The sequence below is a fragment of the Camelus dromedarius genome, chromosome 30, assembly GCF_036321535.1.
Source record: "Camelus dromedarius isolate mCamDro1 chromosome 30, mCamDro1.pat, whole genome shotgun sequence".
Classification (NCBI taxonomy): domain Eukaryota; kingdom Metazoa; phylum Chordata; class Mammalia; order Artiodactyla; family Camelidae; genus Camelus; species Camelus dromedarius.
The window spans coordinates 18,938,661-18,961,113 of record NC_087465.1 but is presented as its reverse complement, the minus strand read 5'-3'; the positions used below and the strand labels follow the sequence as shown (position 1 = coordinate 18,961,113).

The following is a 22,453-nucleotide window of genomic DNA, read 5'->3' as shown; positions in this document are numbered from 1 at the left end:
GGCCTATGGTAGTCCTTCCATAAATGTTTGTCACACTGACCTCAACAAAGGGTATAGTGTCCATTTTAGCAATGAAGATCAAGAGAAAAGCTAAAGTAGCCCGAAGAAAAGTATTGACATAGCAATGTATTGATTTCTAGTACATTCTTTGCCTCTAAGGATTACAGATCATTTTATAAGTGAAGAGATGGTGAGTGTTTATATCAGCTTCGACATACAACCTAAAAACAGTGGTATGTGAGAACCAATAACAGACCAGGAGGTTTTCTTACATTTCTTGTCGAAAGTTTTTTACATTTTAAAATAATGCCATTTTAATTTATCCCGTGAATTATGTTTGGCCATACAACTTTTCAGTTTAGCATTTTGAGGGACGCAGAGACAAATAAGTAGGCATAATCTAGCAGACAGAGAACATGGCTGTGTCCCTGCCTTCTGAGTCTGTGTGTTTATGTTGCAAGTTCAGACACTACCTTCTGGAATAGACCATACGTGCTCTGTTTGGGCCTGAGCTCTGGGGATCCACGTGTGCTGCAGAAAGCGTGGTTTGCGTGGTTCCCAGCGTGGACCTGTGTGGGAAGAGGAAAGGTGAGCTCTGTCTGTCGTATGTTGTCACATCCTGACTATGCTATGTTCCAATACTATAAGAAATAAAATGAAGTTACATTTGCCAGTTGAGCTTAGGGCTATGAATGAATCTATTCTAACTAGATATTCAGATGCTCTGGGGACAGATTTATAGATACAGACATCCAGACCAAATCCCTGCTCAAGTAAGCCAGTTTCCAGGGTCAGGCTTGGACATTGGTGTATTGCAGAAAATTCCCTAAGTGATTCTAATGGATAGCCAGGGTTGAAAATTCTAGTCTAATTCAGAGGATTAGACTAGAATTTTAATGATTTAATTTAATGGTTCTGTAGCCTTTAGGATAAAGTTGATTTGCTTTTAATCATCCTGGTCTTTGCATCTCACATGTCATCTGAATACTTCTTTCATTATTTCCTTAGAGATCAGAACTTATGATCCCAAAGATTAATTTAATGGGAAAATCTTTTTTTTCCTTTCTTCCTTCCTTTTTCCTTCTTTCATCCTTTGCTTTTTTAAAAACCAATCTGGACATCGAGAGCTTTTAAAATCTGTAAAGGAATAGTCCATGGTACTTAAATTTAAAGCTTCATGTGTGCAATATTTAGAAATTAAGATCTGCCTCCAAGAAATATTGAGGTCATTTTAATAAAGAGACTTACATAAGATTTAAAAACATGTGAAATCAAAAACTTGTAATTGGGGTTGGTGTAGAGAGAGGAAAGAAAGAGCTAGACTAAGATAATCGCTTTAATTGAAGGATAATTACAGCACTGAGCTTCCAGTCAGAGAAAAAGAAATATGATTTTTGTGTGTATAGTTTAGTGGTTATTAAAAAAAAAAAGCATGCTATCTTATCAGGATAGAAAACCATTCTCCCCCACAGGGGTGAAAACATAGGATAGAGAATGTGGGATGGAGGGGGTTGCAAAACCATACCCTGATATTAGTTCTTATTTTCTAGCCCTCAACTTTACCAAGAAAATAGAAATTGGGGCAGAGAGACTACATTGACTACCTGCCGCACAGAATGCTTTGAACTCAGCAGAGGAGAAGAAACTATTTTTAAAATATCAGTGTTATGAATCGCTATTCTAGGTGTCTCCAGAAAGTTCTTAATCCTGTGGCATATAATGTAAATTCCAAACATGACCTTCAACTTGGAAACCACTGTGACATTCAAAATCTATGAAACTCTCAAAATTATACTAAGACTTTCCATAAACACAGCCTTAACCCATGACTTCATTTCATTCATGATTTAGAAACAGGAAAACAAAAAAAAGAATGGGAAGTCTTGAGGGAGAAGATGTGATTTTCATTAGCTATGAAGATTTTCAAAATTGCATTAGTTTCAGTTCATTAGGTCTTATAATCACATTAGCCACGTGGCATTGTAAGGGGAAGAAATGCCCTGCAGCTGTTTCCCGGTGGATTTCCTCCAAGCTTCACTACCTCTGTCCACTGGGACTCAACACGGGATTAGAGTTTTCCGTTCATAGGATGAACCGATGAAAACGATACAACTTGTAGAAACTGCATTTACACAAACGTTCCCTCTCAGTCTTTCCTCATTCCTTCTGCAGTGATTCCCCTGGTCAAATGCTGTGTCAGTGTTGAGGAATTCTGACTTTCTAAAGACTTGACAAGTAAGTTCTCCTCCACTGGGATTCCCTGAGGGCTTGTAACAAATTCTGAGCTCTATCAGTGAACTACTTACTTCAGAATCACCTATGTGTTAAAAATGCAGATTCTTGGGACCCACTTCAACTCTATTATATCAGAATATCTGAGGGTCAGGCCAGGGCATCAGCTGTGTAACAAGCGCCCCAGGCGTGATGAGCAGGACAGAGGGGATTCTGTGGGTGGGGCATCTCTGTGGTGGCTGTTGCTCTCACAAGGCCTGGAAAGGGAGCCGAGTGAAACCAATGAGGCTGATAGTGGAGGGGCCTGGAGGTGTGCACTTTGACACAAATCAAGGCTACTAGTCAGTAGGGCCACAGCCAAGACACGCATCGATTTAAGTTGAGAAAAGTCTCCATGCTCAGAAGTGAGATACTATCCTAGCCTGTCATGTCTCTACTCAAGACCCTACAGTTTACTTCATATTGCCTTTTTTACTGAAACAACTTTTTTAATTGAAAATAGTTGATTTACAATATTGTGTTAATTTCAGGTATACAGCAAAGTGATTCAGTTATATATTTTGTTCAGGTTATTTTCCTGTGCTATACAGTAAATCCTTGTTGCTTATCTGTCTTATGTGTAGTAATTTGTGTCTGTTAATCCCATACTCCTAATTTTTCCCTCCCCTTTCCTTTTCCCCTTTGGTGACCATAAGTTTATTTTCTATGTCTGTGAGTTTGTTTCTGTTTTATATATACATTCATTTGTATTATTTTTTAGATTCCATATATGTGATATCGTCTAATATTTGTCTTTCTCTGTCTGACTTACTTCACTTAATATGTTAATCCCTAGGTCCATCCATGTTGCTGCAGGTGGCAACATTTTGTTCTTTTTCATGACTGAGTAATATTCCATTACACACACACACACACACACACACACACACACACACACACACACACATATCACATCTTCTTAAATCTTCTTACCACATCTTCTTAAATACTCCATTTGCTTTTATATCTAGTCCAAAGTCTTTTTTAGCTGTCCACAGTATTAATGGCCTTAATGGCCTTTGCAATGAACATGGACCTCTACCAAAGAGTGTGACAGGTTCTGATTGTTGAGTTCTGTGTTTAGTCATGACACACGATGTAAGAACAGAATCTCCTTTTGGGCTACTATTCTGTTACACCTATCTCCCCATCTCCATCAACAGTATTATCTTCCCTAAACTGGGCAAAGGAAGAGAAGAAAATAAATGTACTGAAGTATGTAGACATGAACACACATACGTCATTCTTAAACTCACAAAGTACCCCGTGGAGTAAGGCCAGCTATGGACAAAGGAGTAAAGCAGAACACAATTAGGAAAACAGTCCTCCAGGTCTGTTCCCCTTGCCTACCTCCCACCCGCAGTGTGCCTGCACTCTGGCCTCAGCCCTCTCCCCCTTCCCTTGCCATCCCTTTTCCTCACCAGGTAACTTGCTCTCTTCCCATCATTTATGCCTTAATGGGATTTTTAATGCATGGGCCACTTCTTCCATGAACATTTGTTTTTTTTTCAGCTTTGCTTTAACTGTAAAGTGAAAGCAGTTTTCCCCCATTCAGTGGGGGTGGAGGGGACAGGGGACACTCCCTACAGATACCCTCCCAGGTCCTTGAAATCCTACCCATCCTTAGCAGCTGGCTGACCCTGACTGGGATGGAGCGTGTGCACGGGTGCGTGGAGGTGGTCCTGTCTACCCTGTGCATATGCAGAGACTGTCTTTGGAATCTGCCAGACACAATGAGGACAGTTCTCAGCTTGAAACGACATCAGTCCAAGGGCGCTCCAGCTGCATCAGCGCCCCGGCGCCTCGGCTGTCAAGCCAAACAGAATCATGCTGCAGTTATCATGACTAGATGTCGCTGCTTTCTTTCCTTCCCCCTGACTTCACATGCTTGGAATTAAACATTACATTGTTTTTCATCTTTGTTCAAGAATGTATCTCTATATTAGGAACTTAATTCTAAATGTTTTCACCTCTTGCCAATGGAGTTTTGCAGATAACTGCAGCAGACCAGTGTCATCTCATATTCAAGGTGTGATGAAAAGATGAAACAGTGCTTGGTACATAGTAGGCATTTAGCAATTATTTGTTCAGCGGGTTATAGAGCGTCACAGAGTAAAACACAGTTTGGCCCTTAGTGTCAAAGAGTAGGAAATATCAGCTGTATTACTCAAGAAACCAATGAAACCAACCCAAAAAGCTGAGCACCTTTAATAAAAGAGACAGAGAAGTGGGGAGGCTATAGCTCAGTGGTAGAGCGTGTGCTCAGCATGCACAGGGTCCTGGGTTCAATCCCCTATCCATCCATTAAAAAATAATAACCTCACCCCCAAAAAATGTCTTTTAAATTAAAAAATAATTATAATAGAGAAGAGAAAGTCTCCAGAATGTTCTGTCACATTCGGAATCTCCTCAGGCTTATCAAGTACGGGGACTGGAAAAGTAGACAGGTCCCTTTCAGATCTGCTGTCTTTGTAAGACTTCCCTAAATTGGGGCACAGGCCTTTACACAGCTTCAGAAGCTTGAAGCGGCAGCATTTTCTCTCTCGGTTACCTGTGCACGCCCATCCGCAGATTTTGGCTTGCTCCTCGCATTTTGTTGAAAGGCTTTTATGAATATGACCTGTAAGTGTGTAGCTATACCAACTGGACGTTAATGAGCAGATAAAGTGACTCGTAAGTCAGGCCCGCAGCCCGTGTGCAGCGGTGGCGTTGCCGGAAGTGCCACTGATGTCTTGGGGGTTTTTAGGATTGATTCCTCACTCTGCTCCAGAAAGACCGCCCATGCCCTCCCCTCCTGCATCACCGGTGTAACTGGTGTGGCCCCCTTGGGTTCTCCCATGAGTGACTAAGACGGTGCCTTCCGGGGAGTTGAAACTGTTGATCGCACTGAGAATTTCAGGTTCTTGCTGGATCAACACCTCCATTTGTGTGGAAGGTCTTGGATTTGTGTCTTAGATTTTTTTGTCTTAGAACTTAGGAATCACCAGCTGCTTTTATAAGAGAATCTCAGAGCTGGAAAGAAACCTTCTCAATGACTTCATTTTTCAGAAGAGAAATTGAGGCACAGGAGGCTTGGACTTGTTTCACGCTGCACAGCAATGTAGTCGGGAGGGATGGAGTGGAAGCTGCGTCCCTGCCTCCACACACCAGCGACCTGCCCTCTCGCTGCCATTTCACTAGACTCTGGACCGTGGAGAGTGGCCTTGTATTTGAGTACTTCTATGGGCATCAAGAAGGGTCCTAGGACATGGGGGCTCTGACCTCATCTTCACATAACTTTGAGTAAGATGAGGCCACGTTTCAGCACCAGGGATCTGGTTAGGTGACCCTTCAACCCTAGTTGAAGGAAGATGAACAGCTCCACTAGTGTTGCCCAGAGGTGGCCCCCAGACCCACAGCCTAGCCCTCACCTGAGAGTCAGGGAGCCCTGCCGAAGTCAGAGTCTGCAGCTTAACGAGCTCCCCAGGGGATCTGGAGAGGCAGTCAAGTCTTCTCCAGGTTCAGCGAACATCATGAGCACCTGGAGGGCTTGTTAAAACGGAGACTGCTGGCTCTTACCCCAGACTTTGTGATTCACACGCCTCAGCGAAGGCCCAGAATTCTGCATCTTTAACAAGTTCCTGGATAATGGCGAAGCCTCTGCCCCAGGACCCCCCTGAGAGAAGCTCCACAAGGACCCCTGGCTCTGTCACTCCCTCTGCAAGGGGCGTGGGCGTCATACTGCCTGAGTCATCTGCACCCGCTCCCCCCATCCCCCCGACAGAAAGCCTTGAGGTTGAGCCCTGTGAACCCACGTTTTCAAATACAGGTTCTGACCTGTTCTGATCAAGCTGTCACTCTGACGTCTCCCAGCCCTCAGGAGTTTCCGGTAACACTGACAAGTAACTTGCAAGGATCTAGGGGGAAGATTTTGCATTTCAGAGGTCAGTAAATTCAGTCTTTTGTCTGCCAATTTTAGAATATAAAAATTCTTAATGTTTTTAAAGTGTAAGAAAGATGAAAATTAAAGATGGCTTTGATGCATTAAGCACTGGGTAATATGTTGAGGTACTTTCTTGCCAGAGCCTGGGTGGACTATTAACTCTTAAGTCTGCAGTCCTTACGTCCAGGTGCATCGAAAGGTGGGATTGACCTAGCTCACAATGACACCAGGGCTGTGAAACTCGGATTCCTCTGGGACATGGTTCAAATTTCTATCTAACTCTTAAGATTCTACGTCTTCCATCTTGAAGGTGCACTTTTCCCAGAATAAGCATCCTTTGCTGTACAGTCTCCATGAGGCAGCATGGTTCTCTGAGGGCCTGGGAAGAGCTGATTGGGCTGTAAGGGACACTAGAGCATTTGTAATTAGCTGTCCAACCACAGTCCAAGTGTTAAAATGAAACTGGTCTTTTAAAGATCCTGAGCCGTGAGGGGAGGATTGGAGAGGCCTTATGTCAAATGGTAAATTTCTGAACCTCTCTGCAAAGAAACAGAAGTTTGGTTTTGGTTAAGTCTTTTACTGTTATGAAAAAAAAAAAAATGGTGGCTGAATCACCCGGGCAGCAGAAGCCAAATAAAAACAAGACAAAGCAGTGCTTAACAGAGTGAGACGGGAAAGTCCTGATCTCAGTAAACTGGCCTGTGTATAAACACCACCTCCCCACCGGGTCCAGCGAAGCAGATGGAGCGAGGGCAGCAAGGTGCCCTCGTCCCCTTGGAAGGAGGGCCCGTGATGCTGTGGCTGGGAATGAGCAGTGGACGACCTGGAAGAGAGTGAGCATTCTTCTCTCTGGCGCCCAAACAAGTCACCACAGAGTGAAGTTTAGCTTCCTGGGAAGATGGCCCGGCTCCCGTGTCCTCACCTGTTTGCTGTTGTCACAGATGGGCAGACACCTGGGGTCATGACCATGGCTGGGATGGCCATGTTTTTGATTTCAAGCCTGTGAGTCAGAGCTGACATGCACTGGGGCCTCTGCAGGACCGCAAGGGGAAGGTGGGGAGAGGCCAGATGAGTGTGTGTAGGGTGGAGGCAGCACCATGATTTACCCACCAGGAAGTCAGGCAAGCCGGCTGCGGTCACTCCTCGTGTCCCCATGGAATTTCAGCATCGTTTAAGAAGACTGAGAAGAATTTCTTCTTCTGATTATTACCATCTCTGAAGGCCTGGTCAGGTTCCATCTCTTCTTGGATGCTTATTCTTCTCTGAACTATTAACTTATTCAGCTATGTATTCATTCAACGTATGTGTTAAGTGCCTGCTGTAGACACTTAACCAGACACGTCTGCCCACAGCCTCCCTCTTGGGGCTCGGACCAGTGGAGGAGACATGCGGAGAACTCCATCACTCTACTTGGCAGTGATGCTACAAAGGGAAGAGCTTGTAGAAAGGGGGGGGGGGCTCAACTTAACTGGGGATGGGGGCAAGGAAGCAGCGTCAGAAGCTGCCCCAAGGAAGTGACATTTAAGCTGAGACCTGAAGGGTGCTCGGGCTTCTGTCAGATGAAAAACGTGGGAAGAGGGGTAAGAATCATTAAGGCTGCTCCCTCCTCGGAGAAGTGTAAGGCCCAGTCTCGGGCGAGGGAGGGAAGAGAGAGGTGTGTATCAGGGTTCCTAGGAGAGGGGGAAGACGTGACATGTCACCCCTGGGAAGGGGCCAGAGGAAGGCACAGCTTGGGGACACAGTGAGATGGCCAGTGTGGAGAGGCCTGCTCAGGGCGGTGAGGATTCCTGGACAGAGAAACTGAAAGTTCCAATTGGGACTTTTCTCAAGAGATGTTCAACACTGTTGGTAGGAATGTAGTTTGGTGCAGCCATTATGGAAAACAGAATGGATATTCCTTAAAAAACTAAAATTAGATTAAGCATAAATGATCCAGCAATCCCACACCTGGGCATAGATCTAGAGTAAACTCTTAATTCGAAAAGATACATGCACCCCAGTGTTCATAGAAGCACTATTTACAATGGCCAAGACATGGTAGCAACCTAAATGTCCATTGACAGGTAAAGAAGTTGTGGTGTATATATACCATGGAATACTACTCAGCCATAAAAAAGAAATAATGCCATTTGCAGCAACATGGATGGACTGAGAGATTGTCGTACTAAGTGAAGTTAAGTCAACAGAGAAAGATAGACATCATTTGATAACACTTATATGTGGAATCTTTAAAAAAAATGACACAAATGAACTTACTTACAAAACAGAGACAGACTCACAGACATAGAAAACAAACTTACGGTTACAGGGGGATGGGGGTAGGGACAGATAAATTGGGAGTTCGGGATTTGCAGATACTAACTACTATATATAAAATAGATGAACAACTGGGTCCTACTGAATAGCATAGGAAACCATATTCGGTATCTTGTCAAAGCCTATGAGGAGAAAGAATATGAAAAAGAATATATATATATTTAAAAATTTGAATCACTCTGCTCTATGCCAGAAACTAAGACAACATTGTAAATCGACTATACTTCAGTTAAAAGGGGGTGGGGGGGCGTTCAGCTGCTTCAGTGACGTACAAAGAAAGCAGGTGGCTGTGTTCGTTCCAGAGCTGAGGTTTTGCCTTAAGACATACTCGGCTTATTTTTTAATTGTTTGCTTGGTGGGCTCCTCTCTTTTATTCCCCTTCCCTGCCTTACCCTATAAATTATTCATTCAGCTTGCATCCTGAGAGGCAGCTTGTGAATCTACTCATCCTCCTTTCCCAGAAACACATATTCAGGAAAAATCCCTTGCCTGGGTCCTATTTTCCAGCTCATGCAGATGCTGAGAATATGGTGGGATATGAGATGGATGCATCCCTGCCCTCAGGGAACTTTTAATTTAGATCAGATGAGCGAACAGTCGAAGACGGGAAGAAATAAAGCCTTAAGCTCAAACTGCACACTTTGTGAAACATCCCATTAAGACTTGCTTATGCAAATTGAAGACATTTACCTGTGTTCCTCACCCAGTCTGTAAGAATCATCATCTCTCTCCCCTCCCCCCCCCCAGCCACCTCTGCCGTTCTGTTCTCTCATGAGATTTACCATTTAAAATTTTAAAACTGAGGGAGAGAGGATAGCTCAGCCGTAGAGCGCATGCCCACCACGCACAGGGTCCTGGGTTCAATCCCCAGCACCTCCATTAAAAAAGCAATATGAATAAACAAATACACCTAGTTACCTCCCCCCAACAAACAAAAATAAGTAATTTTTTTTTTAATTGTAAATGAACATTAGGAATTGGTTTTCAGGTCAGGATATGAGGAACTTCAGCAACCTTAGAAGTCGTTCCTTACGCACCAGCCACTTGCCTTTGGGCTTTTCCCAAGGCAAAAGCCAAAATGGCGGGAGGGTTTCGCTAAGCAGCAAACTCTATTACTTCTGGAATATACGCTTTAGTGTATTTTTGAAGACAAGTGACAGCCAAACGCCACCGAAGGGTCAGATTTCCCATTTCCGGTGCGGACCAATAGGCGGGGAGCGTAGAAGATGAAATCAGGCTACGCCGACAGATGGCCTCGAGGATGTGTACCCGCCGTCAGGGGGAGTGCCTGGTCCTTTCCGCAGCAGCGGCCGCAAGCCCCGACGGCGGGTTCTGTTTGGCGATGCCAGGGCTGTCCAGGTCCCTCCCTCTCGTGCTTCAAGCTGCTGTGGAAAGAAATGTCAAGATTCTGCTCCAAAATGATGTTATAAAATGACTTTGGAATCTATAAGGAGGACAGTATTAACTTGGAGTCCTTTACCACCCTCTGCTCTCTGGGTGTGTTCCCCCACCCCCCATGCCCACCCCCCTGACTCAGAGGAAGAAAGACATGGGGAGATCTTTGCTCCCTCTTGGCAGAAAACCTTGCACTTTGGCAGGGCCAGGGCGGACAGGAAAGGTCTGCTGAGGTGGTTCCGTCTTTCCAGCAGACCCGGTTAACGCTCACTCAGAGTTCAGCGTAGCTGGCTTGTCTTATGACAGAGCCCTTCAGGCTGAAGAGACAAGTCTACCTGAAGGTAAATAGTTTAGCTTAAAACGCTTTCGGGAGACTGGAGGGTTCTGTTGAGAGGTTCACGTAGCCGTAGCCCACGTGTCCGCCCACTTGCTGCTCAAGGACAGAAACCCAGCAGAGAATTTGGCTCCTGGGCCCTCGTTCAATGTGTTTGGTTAATCCGTGGCTTGTAAAGTGTCCTTTTACAGCATGGTTCCCACACCTGGTGATGAGCGGGAAGGAGGCGTTCCCACTGGGGACGGGTCCTTGACCTCCTTATTTGAGCATCAGTCAGGGGTCATGTGTGAAGGTGGCTTCCATCAGGCTCAATGATGAGTCAGCTGGGACAGCTGTAAAAGGGTAATGACTGTCATTACTGACCTCAACTGGCTTCAAAGGAACCAAGCGTCTGCTTCTGTGGCTAATCTCACCGGCCGTCCCAACTCTGTCAAATTATTATTTACAGAATTTGCAGTGGTCAGAGCACCTACCCAACTTGTTAAATGTGTTTAGCTTCAAAAATAAATAGCTGGTATTTGGGCTGTAACTTTCATTACTGTCATCCGGTTTCTGTTTTCTTTCTTGTTGGAATTGACGGGGGTGGCTGATAGTCCAGGCTGATGAAGACAATTAAAATGCTCAGCATAGGCACAAACAGCAAGAATAACCGGTCTCTCCTGGAGGAGTTGAGAATAGAATTGTACTGCCCCCTTGTGGTTAAAAGTGGCACCTGCTTTGGAAGTTAAAAGACCATCGATTTTTCTAAGATTTGATCACTTACTGATTCAAATCACGAAATGAATGGATATAAAAGTATGAGAGATTATGGCGCTTTTAGTCCAAAATAGTTATCCAGCCCAACTTTTGAAAGAACCCCCAAGAGAAGTCCTATAAACTCAGGCACCGACCTTTCTCAGGGCCAGAAGACAAGTTCCCACAGGAGTCTGAGATGATATAAAATGGGGGGGGGGGGGGGGGGCAGGGGAAATGCCACAGCCTCTTGTAAAGCAATATCATATATTAAATGACAGCCTCTGATCACGATTGTACGTCAGTGCAGCCAGTGGTGAAGCCGGTCTAAAACAAAGCCAAAAAAATAATAATAATAATATAGAACAATTAAACTAAATCTGCCATTTCATTAATATTATGATCTTTTGCAGCACATCTTAGTGGGGGCATTCAGGTGCAGTAATAAATGTTAGCTGAGGTCCAGTGAATGGCCGTTCTTTGCCCTATGTTGAATAACTCAGAATATTTACACAGGTGGTCTGACAACAGGATTTTTTTTTTAACTTTGAAGAAACAGTACTCTATAATTGAATGCAATTGTACTGAGTCAGGTAAGGACAGGACTGAGAGAAATAGGCTTAAATATCTCCATGAAAAAATCCTGAGCTATCACCCCAAGTCATTCGTGTATTTCTGCTGGTGTGGACTGATTCTGGATGCTCAGAAAGTGTCTTACTGGATATAGGAACTAGCAGGAAATAAGCCGGTCCCCTGGACCAGTAACAGCATCAGGGGCTTTGAAGCCTTGGCTTATGTTTTCCACAGGGACCCTGGTTGGTAGAGGCCCACAGTGTGTGGCCTGGAAAACCCTCCTTGCTGCAGGGGTCCTTCCTTTTCAGAATGACTTCCTGCTTCCCAGACCCTGTGCCTTGGTCCTTGTGGTCTCCCTCTACCACTAATCCTGAGAGAAGCCTCCAGCCTCCAGTCCCCTCCAGACACCAGTCCCCCACTGCTGAAGATAAACTACACAGAGGACCCTGAGCACTGCATTTAAGCTCCGGAAAACAGGGCATGAGGGTCCAGCCTTGGGAAGAAAGTCCATTCCACTTCTTGGAAAGCTCTGGACCATCCACACAGGGCTTCCCTTCTCTCCCTCACCAAGGAGGAACACGGAAGTCATCCAGGTGCATTTATACACATAAGGGAGGGGCAGTCCATCAATACGCAGGAGGGAGGGGCGGTCCAGCTACGCACACGGGGGAGGGGCGGTCCATCTAAACACATTGGGAGAAGACCGTCATGTCTCAAGTAGATGAGCCACCAAAATTTTAAAAAGGGATGACCACTGAAGAAATGTGAAAATTTTCCGTAATTTCACGTAATTCCGCAAGAGAATTACGGAAACAGAAGTCCAGGCGGAAAAAAGAGCCCAGGAGACCAGAGTAACAGTGGTGCAGACCTTCTCTAAAATGGGAATAATCCCACCGGGAGGCCTGCTGTGAGTGTCAAAGGTCATGTGTGTGCCCGCCGCCACCACCGCTGACGCCTGCCAGGGCAGCCGCCCCTGCAGCGATGCCCGCGCGTCTGTGACCTGTGTGGCTCCTGGTCCCTTAGAGTTTTCTGAGAGGTGGAGGCTGCCCGGTAGGAGCCGCCCGGTGGGAGCCGTTGTCCTTAGGGATTACCATGTATCTGACTCAGAAACATGTACCAGGTGATGATCAGTCTTTTCATTGTGAGATTTTCACCCACGATGAGAACTTCTGTAAAAAGTATTTCTTTCCAGAGCTTTTCTGCAAAGTTTAATTGAAGGAGAGTGAGCCAGGAATTTCGACACATTTCCTCTGAGTCGCATCCTTTATTCAGTAGCTGATGGTAATCTGCTTTTATCTTCCTTCTCCTTACACTGCTCTGCTAGGTGAGGCTCCACTTATCTCATGACACTCTATCACCTCCCCCGTTGAGAAAGAGAGAAGAGAAACGTGTACAGAAACGGGGAGAGATGCTGCTCTAGCTTGCTGGAAGGATATGTGGCTTTGGAATAATTCACACAGCAAACTGTTTTCTAAGAACCTGGCACTTTATAAATAGACATGGATGAAATCATTGTATGAATGAATGAGTGAATAAAGGAAGGCACAAACAGCTATGCAACAGATACTTTTTGTTTGTGCCTCGTAAATTGTGTCATGCTTGGACCTGGATAGAAAAATTTATTTCATGTGTATTCATAGGTCCCCACGATATATGTGCTTGCTTGAATGTATTTTGATAACTCATTGTGATGCCAACTTGTAGCGTAAGTTTAAAATGAATTATTCATTGCTTCAACAAATTATGGGAGAAGTGCTAGTGATTTTTGTTCAGTTATAGCTGCCCAGGAGCAAACACGCCCAAGCAATGTGACCATCCATTACAGTGTGCAGGTCGTGTTTCCAGGCATAATGTATAACCAACGCAGGAAGAAAGACGTTCTGCATTACCCAGGAAAGTGTACGCTTGTGTATGTATAGAGCATTAGGAAGTGTTCCTGTTGGTTCACGGCGTACAGAAAACAATCGATTTCATCTTCTAGAATTCCCTCTGCATCGCTGTAGATAAAAGTTTCTTGTTCTCCAGCTTTTCGTTCTTTTTTACCTTTAAGTATTCAAATAAATGTGACACATTTCACCTGGAGAAGATTTGGTCTCGCTGAACCACAATGCACTCGTTAGCCACTGAGCCACCCAAGTGCTGGCTCGATGTGGATACTCAGTGATGGCTGGACAGAATTCTAGCTCTTTCATGGAAACAAAGGGACATGTAAACATCAATGGTCTTTTTCAAGAAAAAAAAAATTGAGTTCTGATTCATTATCATGACAAAAATATTCATTCGCTGACTTTATTGATGAAACTTGACTTTAAAGGCTGTTTCGTTTAACTTAGAATGTTCTAGAATGGAGCAAAGCAAATGCTCTTTAAAAAGACATCTCTGAAGGGAGATCATCATTGATTTGACATAGGACTCTATTTTTCAAAATCTAGAACTCATAATATTTCACGGAACTCATTGGCCATTTTCATTTAGACACATTGGAACTGGGCGGGGGTGGGGGTGGCGGGGGTCCGTAGCCCCCGGTGAGGAGGAGCGCCCTCTAGGGGCCAAGACCGCCACTTAGCACAGTGGCACCTTGGGGGAACTTAGCGGTTCTCTGCATTCAGCTCCCTTGTCTGGAAAAATAAGGATTAGTGGTGCCTTTTTTACAGGCTAGTGGCAGCGATTAAATGAGGAAAGCATTTGAGTCCCAGGCCCATGCCAGGTACTAAAATATCCCAAAGACAGCTGCTCAATTTGTAGTTGTTGATAAATAGGTCTATTTGTCGCTGGCGGTGGCGTTCTTAGCACAGACTTTCGTCCATTCCTTTGAAAGTGTTCTCAGAGGTTTAGTGAAAGCTGGCCCTGAAAATAAAGTTGCAGACTCAGAACAGGTACCTATTTATGAAGGTGAATAGAAAGATAATCTATTTCATTCACTGTATGGACCTTAAACCTTTTCCAAGAGAAGCAGGTGTGGGAAGTTGGGGAGACAAGGTGGGGAAGATGCAAACTACATTTTGGAGAAAGCTGTAATAAATGCTTTACACTGTTCTGGCAAAAAAAAAAAAAAAAAAAAAAAAAAAAGGAATCCAGATAAGCCATCTGTTTATTTGCTGTGGGATACTTAGGCTCTTAGTTTATTTGGAGACATGAAGAATCTATCCGTGCACCATAAATTAACACAACATTGTAAATCGAACATACTTCAATAAAATAAATAAATAAAAATAAATAAATACATCTATTCCCAGACATACCAAAATAATAAGGCATCCGTTGCCTCAAACACTGTGCTAGGCACTGCACACTCCTGCTTTGCATTTTGGGGTGAGAAAACAAAGGCCTGGACAATGGAGGGGACTTGCCTAGATGGACTTGCCTCGACGGTGGGTTTCAAATCGAGTCCAGTACATTCCGCACCCACTTTCCTAATCTGCCGAGACCCTCCTCCCCGCCAACCCCCACCCCTCCCCCACCATGAACTCACTACCAGATCCCGGCACTTCAGGTGAGAAGTTGTCAAAACATATGTCGTTCTCTCTGCAGGAGGACGCAGCCCTGTGCCCCTATGTCGCCACCTTGGAAGGACTGACCACCGACTCCATCAGCCTGCGCCGCTCCACGCCCCATCATGGGACCCGAGGGAAGCATGCTGAGCGGGGGACCAACGCAGATCCTCCTGTGGGGAAGTTTGGCCGCTGTCGCCGCCTTCTTCCTCATCATCTTCCTCGTCTTTCTGTGTTCCAGTTGTGACAGGTGAGAGCGACCTGTGTCTCCTAGAACCTAAAAATAACACGTTCCCTGGACCCGGAAGACTTTGTATATAAAGCCTATGATAAATGGCGTCTCATCACAGAGACATTCTGGAGGTTAACTGACTTCTCTGCTGCAAAGGGGCCCAGCGACATTTTTTATTAGTTCAGTGAAATGCTAGGAAGCAAACTGGAAGAGCCCTTCTATGAATCTCCCCCAAAGGAAATGTTTGCTGCTCTGATGAGCACATCTTTTCAAAATTTATATTGTTTCCATCTGTGGACATTTGGAAATCTAAATATGACATTCATTAAAGTGACTATTTTGGGGGGTGGAGGATATAGCTCAGTGGTAGAGCACATGCTTAGCATGCCTGAGGTCCAGGGTTCAATCCCCAGTACCTCCATTTAAAAAAAAAAAAAAACACTTTTTGCTGCCACTTGAGAGTTACTGAAAACTTTTGCTACTCCGTGGCTTTGGGGAAGAAGGGTCATTTTATTAAAGATTTGTAATCTAGAACTGCAGTTTCTTAAGAAACAGATCTGTTTTCCTAAAAGAGACATTCTGTGTGTGAAATGATCTTGTCTTTTTTTAAGAATTATACTTCCTTCTTTGTCTCTCTCTCTCCTTTACCCCGCTTCCTTCATGTAAAATGTGTTACCCCACCACCCCCCAACAAAAGAGATCTTTGCTTGGAGAGAAGCAGGAGTGATTTTCCGGATGTTCAGACATTGTTACAACATATGCAGCTCCTTGGGGAGTCAGCTGCTGCTGGGAGCCCGCGCAGATCAGCTGACAGCCAGCCAGCCCTCTTCCAAACTCTTCTTAAGACTCAACAAGTGTCATTTAAAAGCCTGGATGTGGCTTCCTACCCTAAAGTCTCTATCGAGAAGGGAAAATGCGGCCCTCTGAACTCAAGCAGTCTCTGAATCCCTTGCCTCCAGGGCCGGGACAGAGTCTGACTGGCCTGGGAGTTGAAGAAATAGAGGCCAGGGAAGTGTTCCCTCCCCTGGGCCTGGAAGGGCCTGCCTCTGTAATTATTTACTCTCCCACTAGGTGTCAGTGTTGCCTTATGCATATATGGGAAAGGGCTTCTAGTACTGATGGCTTTCTTTAGCCTGTCCCGAGTAAAAATAAATTCTATTTTTACTTGATGGACTTTTCCATAGACTGGAAGTACATATGACTCATCCTGAGAGCACGTACCCGTCCCAACATGCCAAAAGTTGTATTTTCCTTATTTTCTCAGTCCCATTGCAGTGTGTGACTTTGCAAAGACGGAATTAAGAAAAATGAACAGAATTGTCCAGATTTCCTAAATTTTAAAAAAAAGCATAACTCATTCTAGTAGTCTAGATATTAACAGTGCCTGCTTAGGGAAATGGCCCAGTCTTTTGCTGTTGACTCGTATGCTCTACTTCTGGAGGAAGGGAGGCCAGGAGGGGTGATCAGCCCCTTGCTGGGACTTGACCCCCTCCGACCCTGCCGCCTGCAGAGAAGGAAGAGAGTAAACTGCTTGCTTTTGCTTCCTTGGCAAAGTAAACTTGGTTCTAAAAAGAGAGACTTAAATGTTGGTAAAAATTCAGAGAGGAAAGGGGAGTGTGTGTTAGGTTTTAGATGGCATGTTGCATGTTACAGCTGCGTTTCCTTTTCCATTTCAGAGAAAAGAAACCGAGACCACACAGTGGGGACCACGAGACCCTGATGAACATGGTGAGCCCGCGAGCGCGCGTCTGCACGTGTGTGCTTTACAGTATCGGCCACTTATCTGAGCGTGTCCCTACAAGCTCACAACCAGAAGGAAGCTGAGGGAGGGAACTCAGCAGAGTTAACTGGCTCCGTGGGCTGTGTCCTCTTTCTGCAGGTTTATATTCACCGTGGCCAGAGGCCGGTGATTGGGAGGGTTTCTGAAACTGATGCAATCATGGGGCAAATGGAAACATCCTCAGGTAGCTCCAGCCTACCACAAGGAGGTCTCTGTCCTGCCTCTGCCTGGTGTTTTAGTTGGCTCGAGCTGTCCTAACAAAGGACCACAAACTGAATGGCTTAAATAATAAATACATCGTCTCACAGTTCTAGAGACTAGAAACCCAAGATCAAGGTGGCAGCAGGGCTGGTTCCCTGTGAGAGCTCCGAGGGCGAATGTGTGCCAGGCCTCCCGTGGCTCCCGGTGGCCTGCCGATCATTGGTGATGCTTGGTGTGGAGCTCTCTGCCTTTGCTGTCCCATGCATCTTCCCTGTGACTCTCCACGCTGTCTTCTCTGTATGTGTCTGTCCCTGTCCAAGCTCCCCTTTGTTAAGGACTTCGAGATGACCTCATCTTAAATCAGTTTCATCTGCAATGATCTTGTTTCCAAATGAGGTCACTTCTAAGGTATTGGGGGTTAGGGCTTCAGTATAGGAATTTGGGGAGGATACAGTTCAACCCAAATAGCTGATCATTAAGCTGACCGGAGCCTGGGACCACAAACACCGTAGACGTGGCCTGGCCTTGCTGGGTTTCCTGTAACCTTCTGTGTCCTGCAGGGTCTTGACAAGCCCAGTGGGCCTCTCAGATCCACCTTGTTTTCTCCACTCAGGCTCCTGCCCTTAACTGGCTGATCAATTCCAGCAGCTGGGGGATGGGTCCACCCTCATGTTTGCAGGGCTAGAATGGTAAAGATGCTTCCTGTCCCAGACATACTTTCTCAAGATCAGGCATTAACTGGTCTGGTCGGGGAAGAAGGCACAAAAGGGAAGGATGGATGTCAGGCATGTCATGCGAGATCTGGTGTGAAACATGCAGCCAGCAGCCAGGTTCCAAGCTGACCCAGGAGTGGCTCCAGTCCCCACACCCTGCCCTGTGGATAAGGGGCTCCTCTGGCTCATGCAATGGAAGTGATCAGGACTCCTCTCCTGGGAGCCCCTGGAGGGGTTCCTTCCTTTCACCTCTGTGTGCACACGCCTCAGCCACCCGCTGCTTTCTGAGCTTCTCAGCACCACCCTCCCTTTTACCCTCATTCTCACCCCCCATTGTCATCTCTGATGGTCTGTGTCCCCACTTCTCACTTTGGGCATCTGGAAGGTAGACGGGAGAGAAGGCTGTTGCTTCCCCCCCAACCCCCGCCCCGCCTCCACCACTGTCCTTGGTGCCGGTTGGCAGGAGTGGTGGGTGCTGGGGGAGGGGCTTCCACCTCCATCTTCTTCCCTTTCTCATGTCCTCATGTGAGCAGCTCTCATGAGCAAGCTGTCAAGCATGGCCTGGACCAGCGGCAGCTCCACCTGGAGTCTGCTAGAAGAGCGCGTTCTCCTGGGGGTGGGGCTCAGGGACTGGAAGCCAGTGCTCCAGGGGATCCTGACGTTGCTCAGGTCTGAGAGCTGCTGTTCTAGACCTTCGGTCCCACCAGCAGCCCTGGGTGAGACAGAAGGAGAGTGGCAGGTGGATAAAAGGGAAACTGACCCTTCGTGTGCCGTATCCTTCATTAGTGACTCCCCACCGGCCTCTCTCATGAGTGGGTGAGACGAGTGCATGCTGGAGCACACACGCACACACACAGCTGTCTTCAAGAGCCTCTCTCTTAGCTTCTCAATCGTGTACAACTTGCACAGTGTCACCCCAGGCTGCAGAAACCCCTGTAGTCAGCCCGCCCTCCCCACCCCTGATTCCAGCTCTGATACATCCCAGACTCACTCCTCAGCCCCAGAGGAGCTGCCTTCAAATCCTAGTCCAAAAAGTCCAGAGGCGGGGTGGGGGGTGGTGTCTCAGCTCGGAGCTCCAGCAGGCATTTTCTCATAGAAGCTAAGAGCAGAAATGGTGGTTGGAGCCGTAATTCGGTTGTGATGGGTTGACTGTGGTCTTACGGCCCCACCTAGGAGCTCTCCTCACTCACAGCTGGTCCTGCCCAGGTGTGACGTCCTTTTTGTGAATCAGCACCTGCCGCTCCAGCTCCTGGCAACGTAACCCCGTGATCCATCCATCGATCAGGGCTGCATGGGATTGAAACCACTGACTCCCAGTAAGCAGTGGCTCGTGACCCAGCACGAGCTATTTGCTCTCTGTTATTATTTGATTGCCACTCAGGACTCAGAGAATTCGTGAAGCTAACTAGCCAAGGTTGCAGGGCTGTTTACATCAAAATTTTCCACGTGGAATCCTGGAGCAGGGTCCAGGGGTAGCCCCCTGGGTCCCCCCAGGCCATGCGCTCCGTGAGCAGGATGGGGGAGCAGAGCAGATCCACAGTGGTTGAGCCGCTACCTGGGCCCAGTTGGGTATTTCCAGAAACACGTGAGCAACCAACTCACTTTCCGATTAGTCAGAGTCTTCTACCTGCCCGCACTAGCCCAGCAGGAAACAGTCAATGCCATTCTTCCCTCTGCGGGTCCCGAAACTGTCTGGGAGAGTAACAAGGTTTGCAAACCTACTTTTTAGCATAGTTCTGTGAACCTTGAAGCAGCGATTTGGCTTTTTATGAAAGTCTCAGAAGTCAAGTGACATTATCTTTGATAAGATTTTAGTCTCTTTCCTTCAGAAGACAGAGGTGATGCTTTCCTGTGTTTTTCTTGGCATGACACATCTTTAAAAAAAAATTCTTCTGTATAGAACAGGGAACTATATTCAATAACCTTTAATGGAAAAGAATATGAAAACGAACATATGTTTGTATATGCATGACTGAGACATTGTGCTGCACACCAGAAATTGACACATTGTAACTGACTATACTTCAATTAAAAAAAAGAGAGAGAGAGCGCGTACCATTTCCAGCACCTCTGGGAAAAGGATGAATTCGCGCTCTGCTGGAGCCGAGTTGGACCAGCCCGGGGGTTTCTGGTCCCTCCTCACCTGGAGCTAAGGGCCTGATACCCCACGACCTACTTGTGATCACCCATTTGTGATCACCAGATGGGAAGCTCTGCAGATGGCAGCCTTGGAAGATTCCCAGTGCCTTCAGGATTCTAGGACAGCCCTGTCCAATAGAACCTTCCACCAAGATGGACATGTTCTGTGGCTGCACCAATACGGTGACCACAGTCTACGCGAAGCTGTTGAGCACTTGAAATGTGACTTGTACAACTGAGTAACTAATAGTATTTGACTTTTCTTCATTTAAATCGAAGTAGCGGATTTGGGCTTCGTTGTGGCTATTTTAATTTCTAAAAGAAGCTGTGGATATATTGCCCTCTGCCTTGAGGTCTTTGAGTTTTTCGATGTATGTGTTTTTTGCAGCCTTCCGACAAGGAGGTGTTCAGCCGTTCAGTTACCAGTCTGGCCACAGACGCTCCTGTCAGCAGTGAACAGAATGGGGCCCTCACCAACGGGGACAGTAAGTTCTGCAAGAATTCCAGCTCTCCATGCAGGGCTCATCACCTACAAAAGGGCTGGATTTCAGAAAATGTAGCTCACAAGCTAGGACATGTGTTCTTGCTCACTTTGCATATTACTCCTAATTTTAGCAAAAATAATCTCGTTTGGATGGAAAGCTAATATTTATCCATTGGCTTCTGTGTGTCTTTGCTCTAAGATTTATATGTGTTCAAACTCATTTGTGCTAACAACGACCCTATAGGATTACTATTACTAATAGTAATATTGCTGCCCTGTAAGATAGGGGTATCATTCTCCACAACTGACAAGTGGGGCAACTGAAACATTTCTGCTGTTACAAAGTACCGTACACGCAGTGCCTTGGAACAGCACAGTTATTAACTGCCAGCTCTGGAGGCTGGAGTCTGCACTGGGTCTCGCGGCACTAAAATCAAAGTAGCAGCAGGGCTGCATTTCTCTCCCGAGGCTCTAGGGAAAAACCTAGTTCCTTGCCTGTTTCAGCTTCTAGAGCCGGCCGCCTACATTCCTTGGTCCCAGCCTTTCCCTCCATCTTCAGCTCTCTCTCCAACTCTTCTGCCCCCCTCACCCCGTAAGGACCCTCATAATTATACTGAGCCCACCTGGATGGCCCAGGCTTCTCCTCATCTCAAGATCAGCTGTATCCTTAATTCCTTAATTCCTCCCTGGCCAGGTAATGGACTCACAGAGTCCAGGGATGAGGATGTGGATGCCCACTGGGGGCCGTTATTATGCCTGGCACGGAGAGGTTAATAATTTGCCTAAGATCTTACGGTCAGCACGCTGAGGACCTGTCACTCGAACCTGCGATCTGAGTCCTGGGCCACCCTCGGGACCGCTCTGCACACAGCCTGGTTTGCAGCCAGGATGCTTTCGCTGACAAAGGTTGCAACCACGTTTCCAGTCTCCAGTTTACAGAGCACTCTCAGCTGAAGTAGGAGATGGTCCCTCTTACCCCCATCTACGGACAAGGAGACTGTGGGACGGTCAGGACTGACACTGGAGCCTTCACTCCGGTGTCCATTCTCTATCCACCGTGATGCAGAAACCTAAGCCTGGAGGGCAAAAGTTTGCCCCTTTGTGGTGATTAAGTATTTAGAATGCAGTGAATGGGGATGGTAACCCCAGCCAGGTTCAGACATCCAGTATCATCATCCCCAGTTCCTCCTCAGGGACACTATTTCTAATCCCTCCAAAGAGAAGTAGCCTTTTTTTTTTTTTCAGGACAGGAGGTGAATACTTTGTTCACTCATTCACTCATTTAGTTTTTCAGGTGAAAATATAGTGGTGCCTACCATGCGTTAGACCTTGTTCTGAACTCTGTGATCATAGAGGATCACAGTGTAGCCAGTAAAAACAAGTGGGTTAAAAACCATAAGTTATAAACACACACACACACATATGTGTGTGTGTGTGTGTATATATATATATATATATAGACTGTATATAATATAAAAGGCAGGGAGAGTGTAGCCCAGTGATCAAGTGTATGCTTAGTGTGCACAAGGTCCTGGGTTCAATCCCCACTACCTCCATTTAAATAAATAAATAAACCTAATTGCCTCCCCCTCAAATTTTAATAAATAAGTAACAATGAAGACAAAGCTAAATAGCTTTGATTTAAATATATATAAGGAACGTATGTATATAAAGTATACAAAATAAATATATATGAATATACCAGTATAAATATATTTCTAAGTATACATTTACACTTACATATATAAAGGGTATATAATACATAAGGAACATACAGAGGAGACACAGTGACTTAATAGCTGGCTCACTACCATGTAAGCACCAGAAGGTCAGGACTCTGTGGAAGGATGTATCCCCAGCACTTCAACCA

At 45.9% G+C, this 22,453-nt stretch overlaps 1 protein-coding gene across 3 annotated transcripts in view; it reads left to right on the top strand.

Moving 5' to 3' along the window:
• Nucleotides 1–22,453, top strand: part of PAG1 (phosphoprotein membrane anchor with glycosphingolipid microdomains 1) — a 132,686-nt gene that overhangs the window by 92,221 nt on the left and 18,012 nt on the right. For 2 of the 3 annotated variants that reach the window (XM_031441423.2, XM_064480900.1), the window contains 3 exons: nt 15,075–15,284; nt 16,943–16,994; nt 20,488–20,584. In XM_031441423.2, coding sequence (XP_031297283.1) covers nt 15,160–15,284; nt 16,943–16,994; nt 20,488–20,584 — 274 coding nt within the window. In that variant the 5' untranslated portion in view covers nt 15,075–15,159. Of the gene's footprint in view, nt 1–2,172; nt 2,236–15,074; nt 15,285–16,942; nt 16,995–20,487; nt 20,585–22,453 lie in introns of all 3 variants that reach the window. The other variant, XM_064480899.1, reaches the window with a different exon arrangement.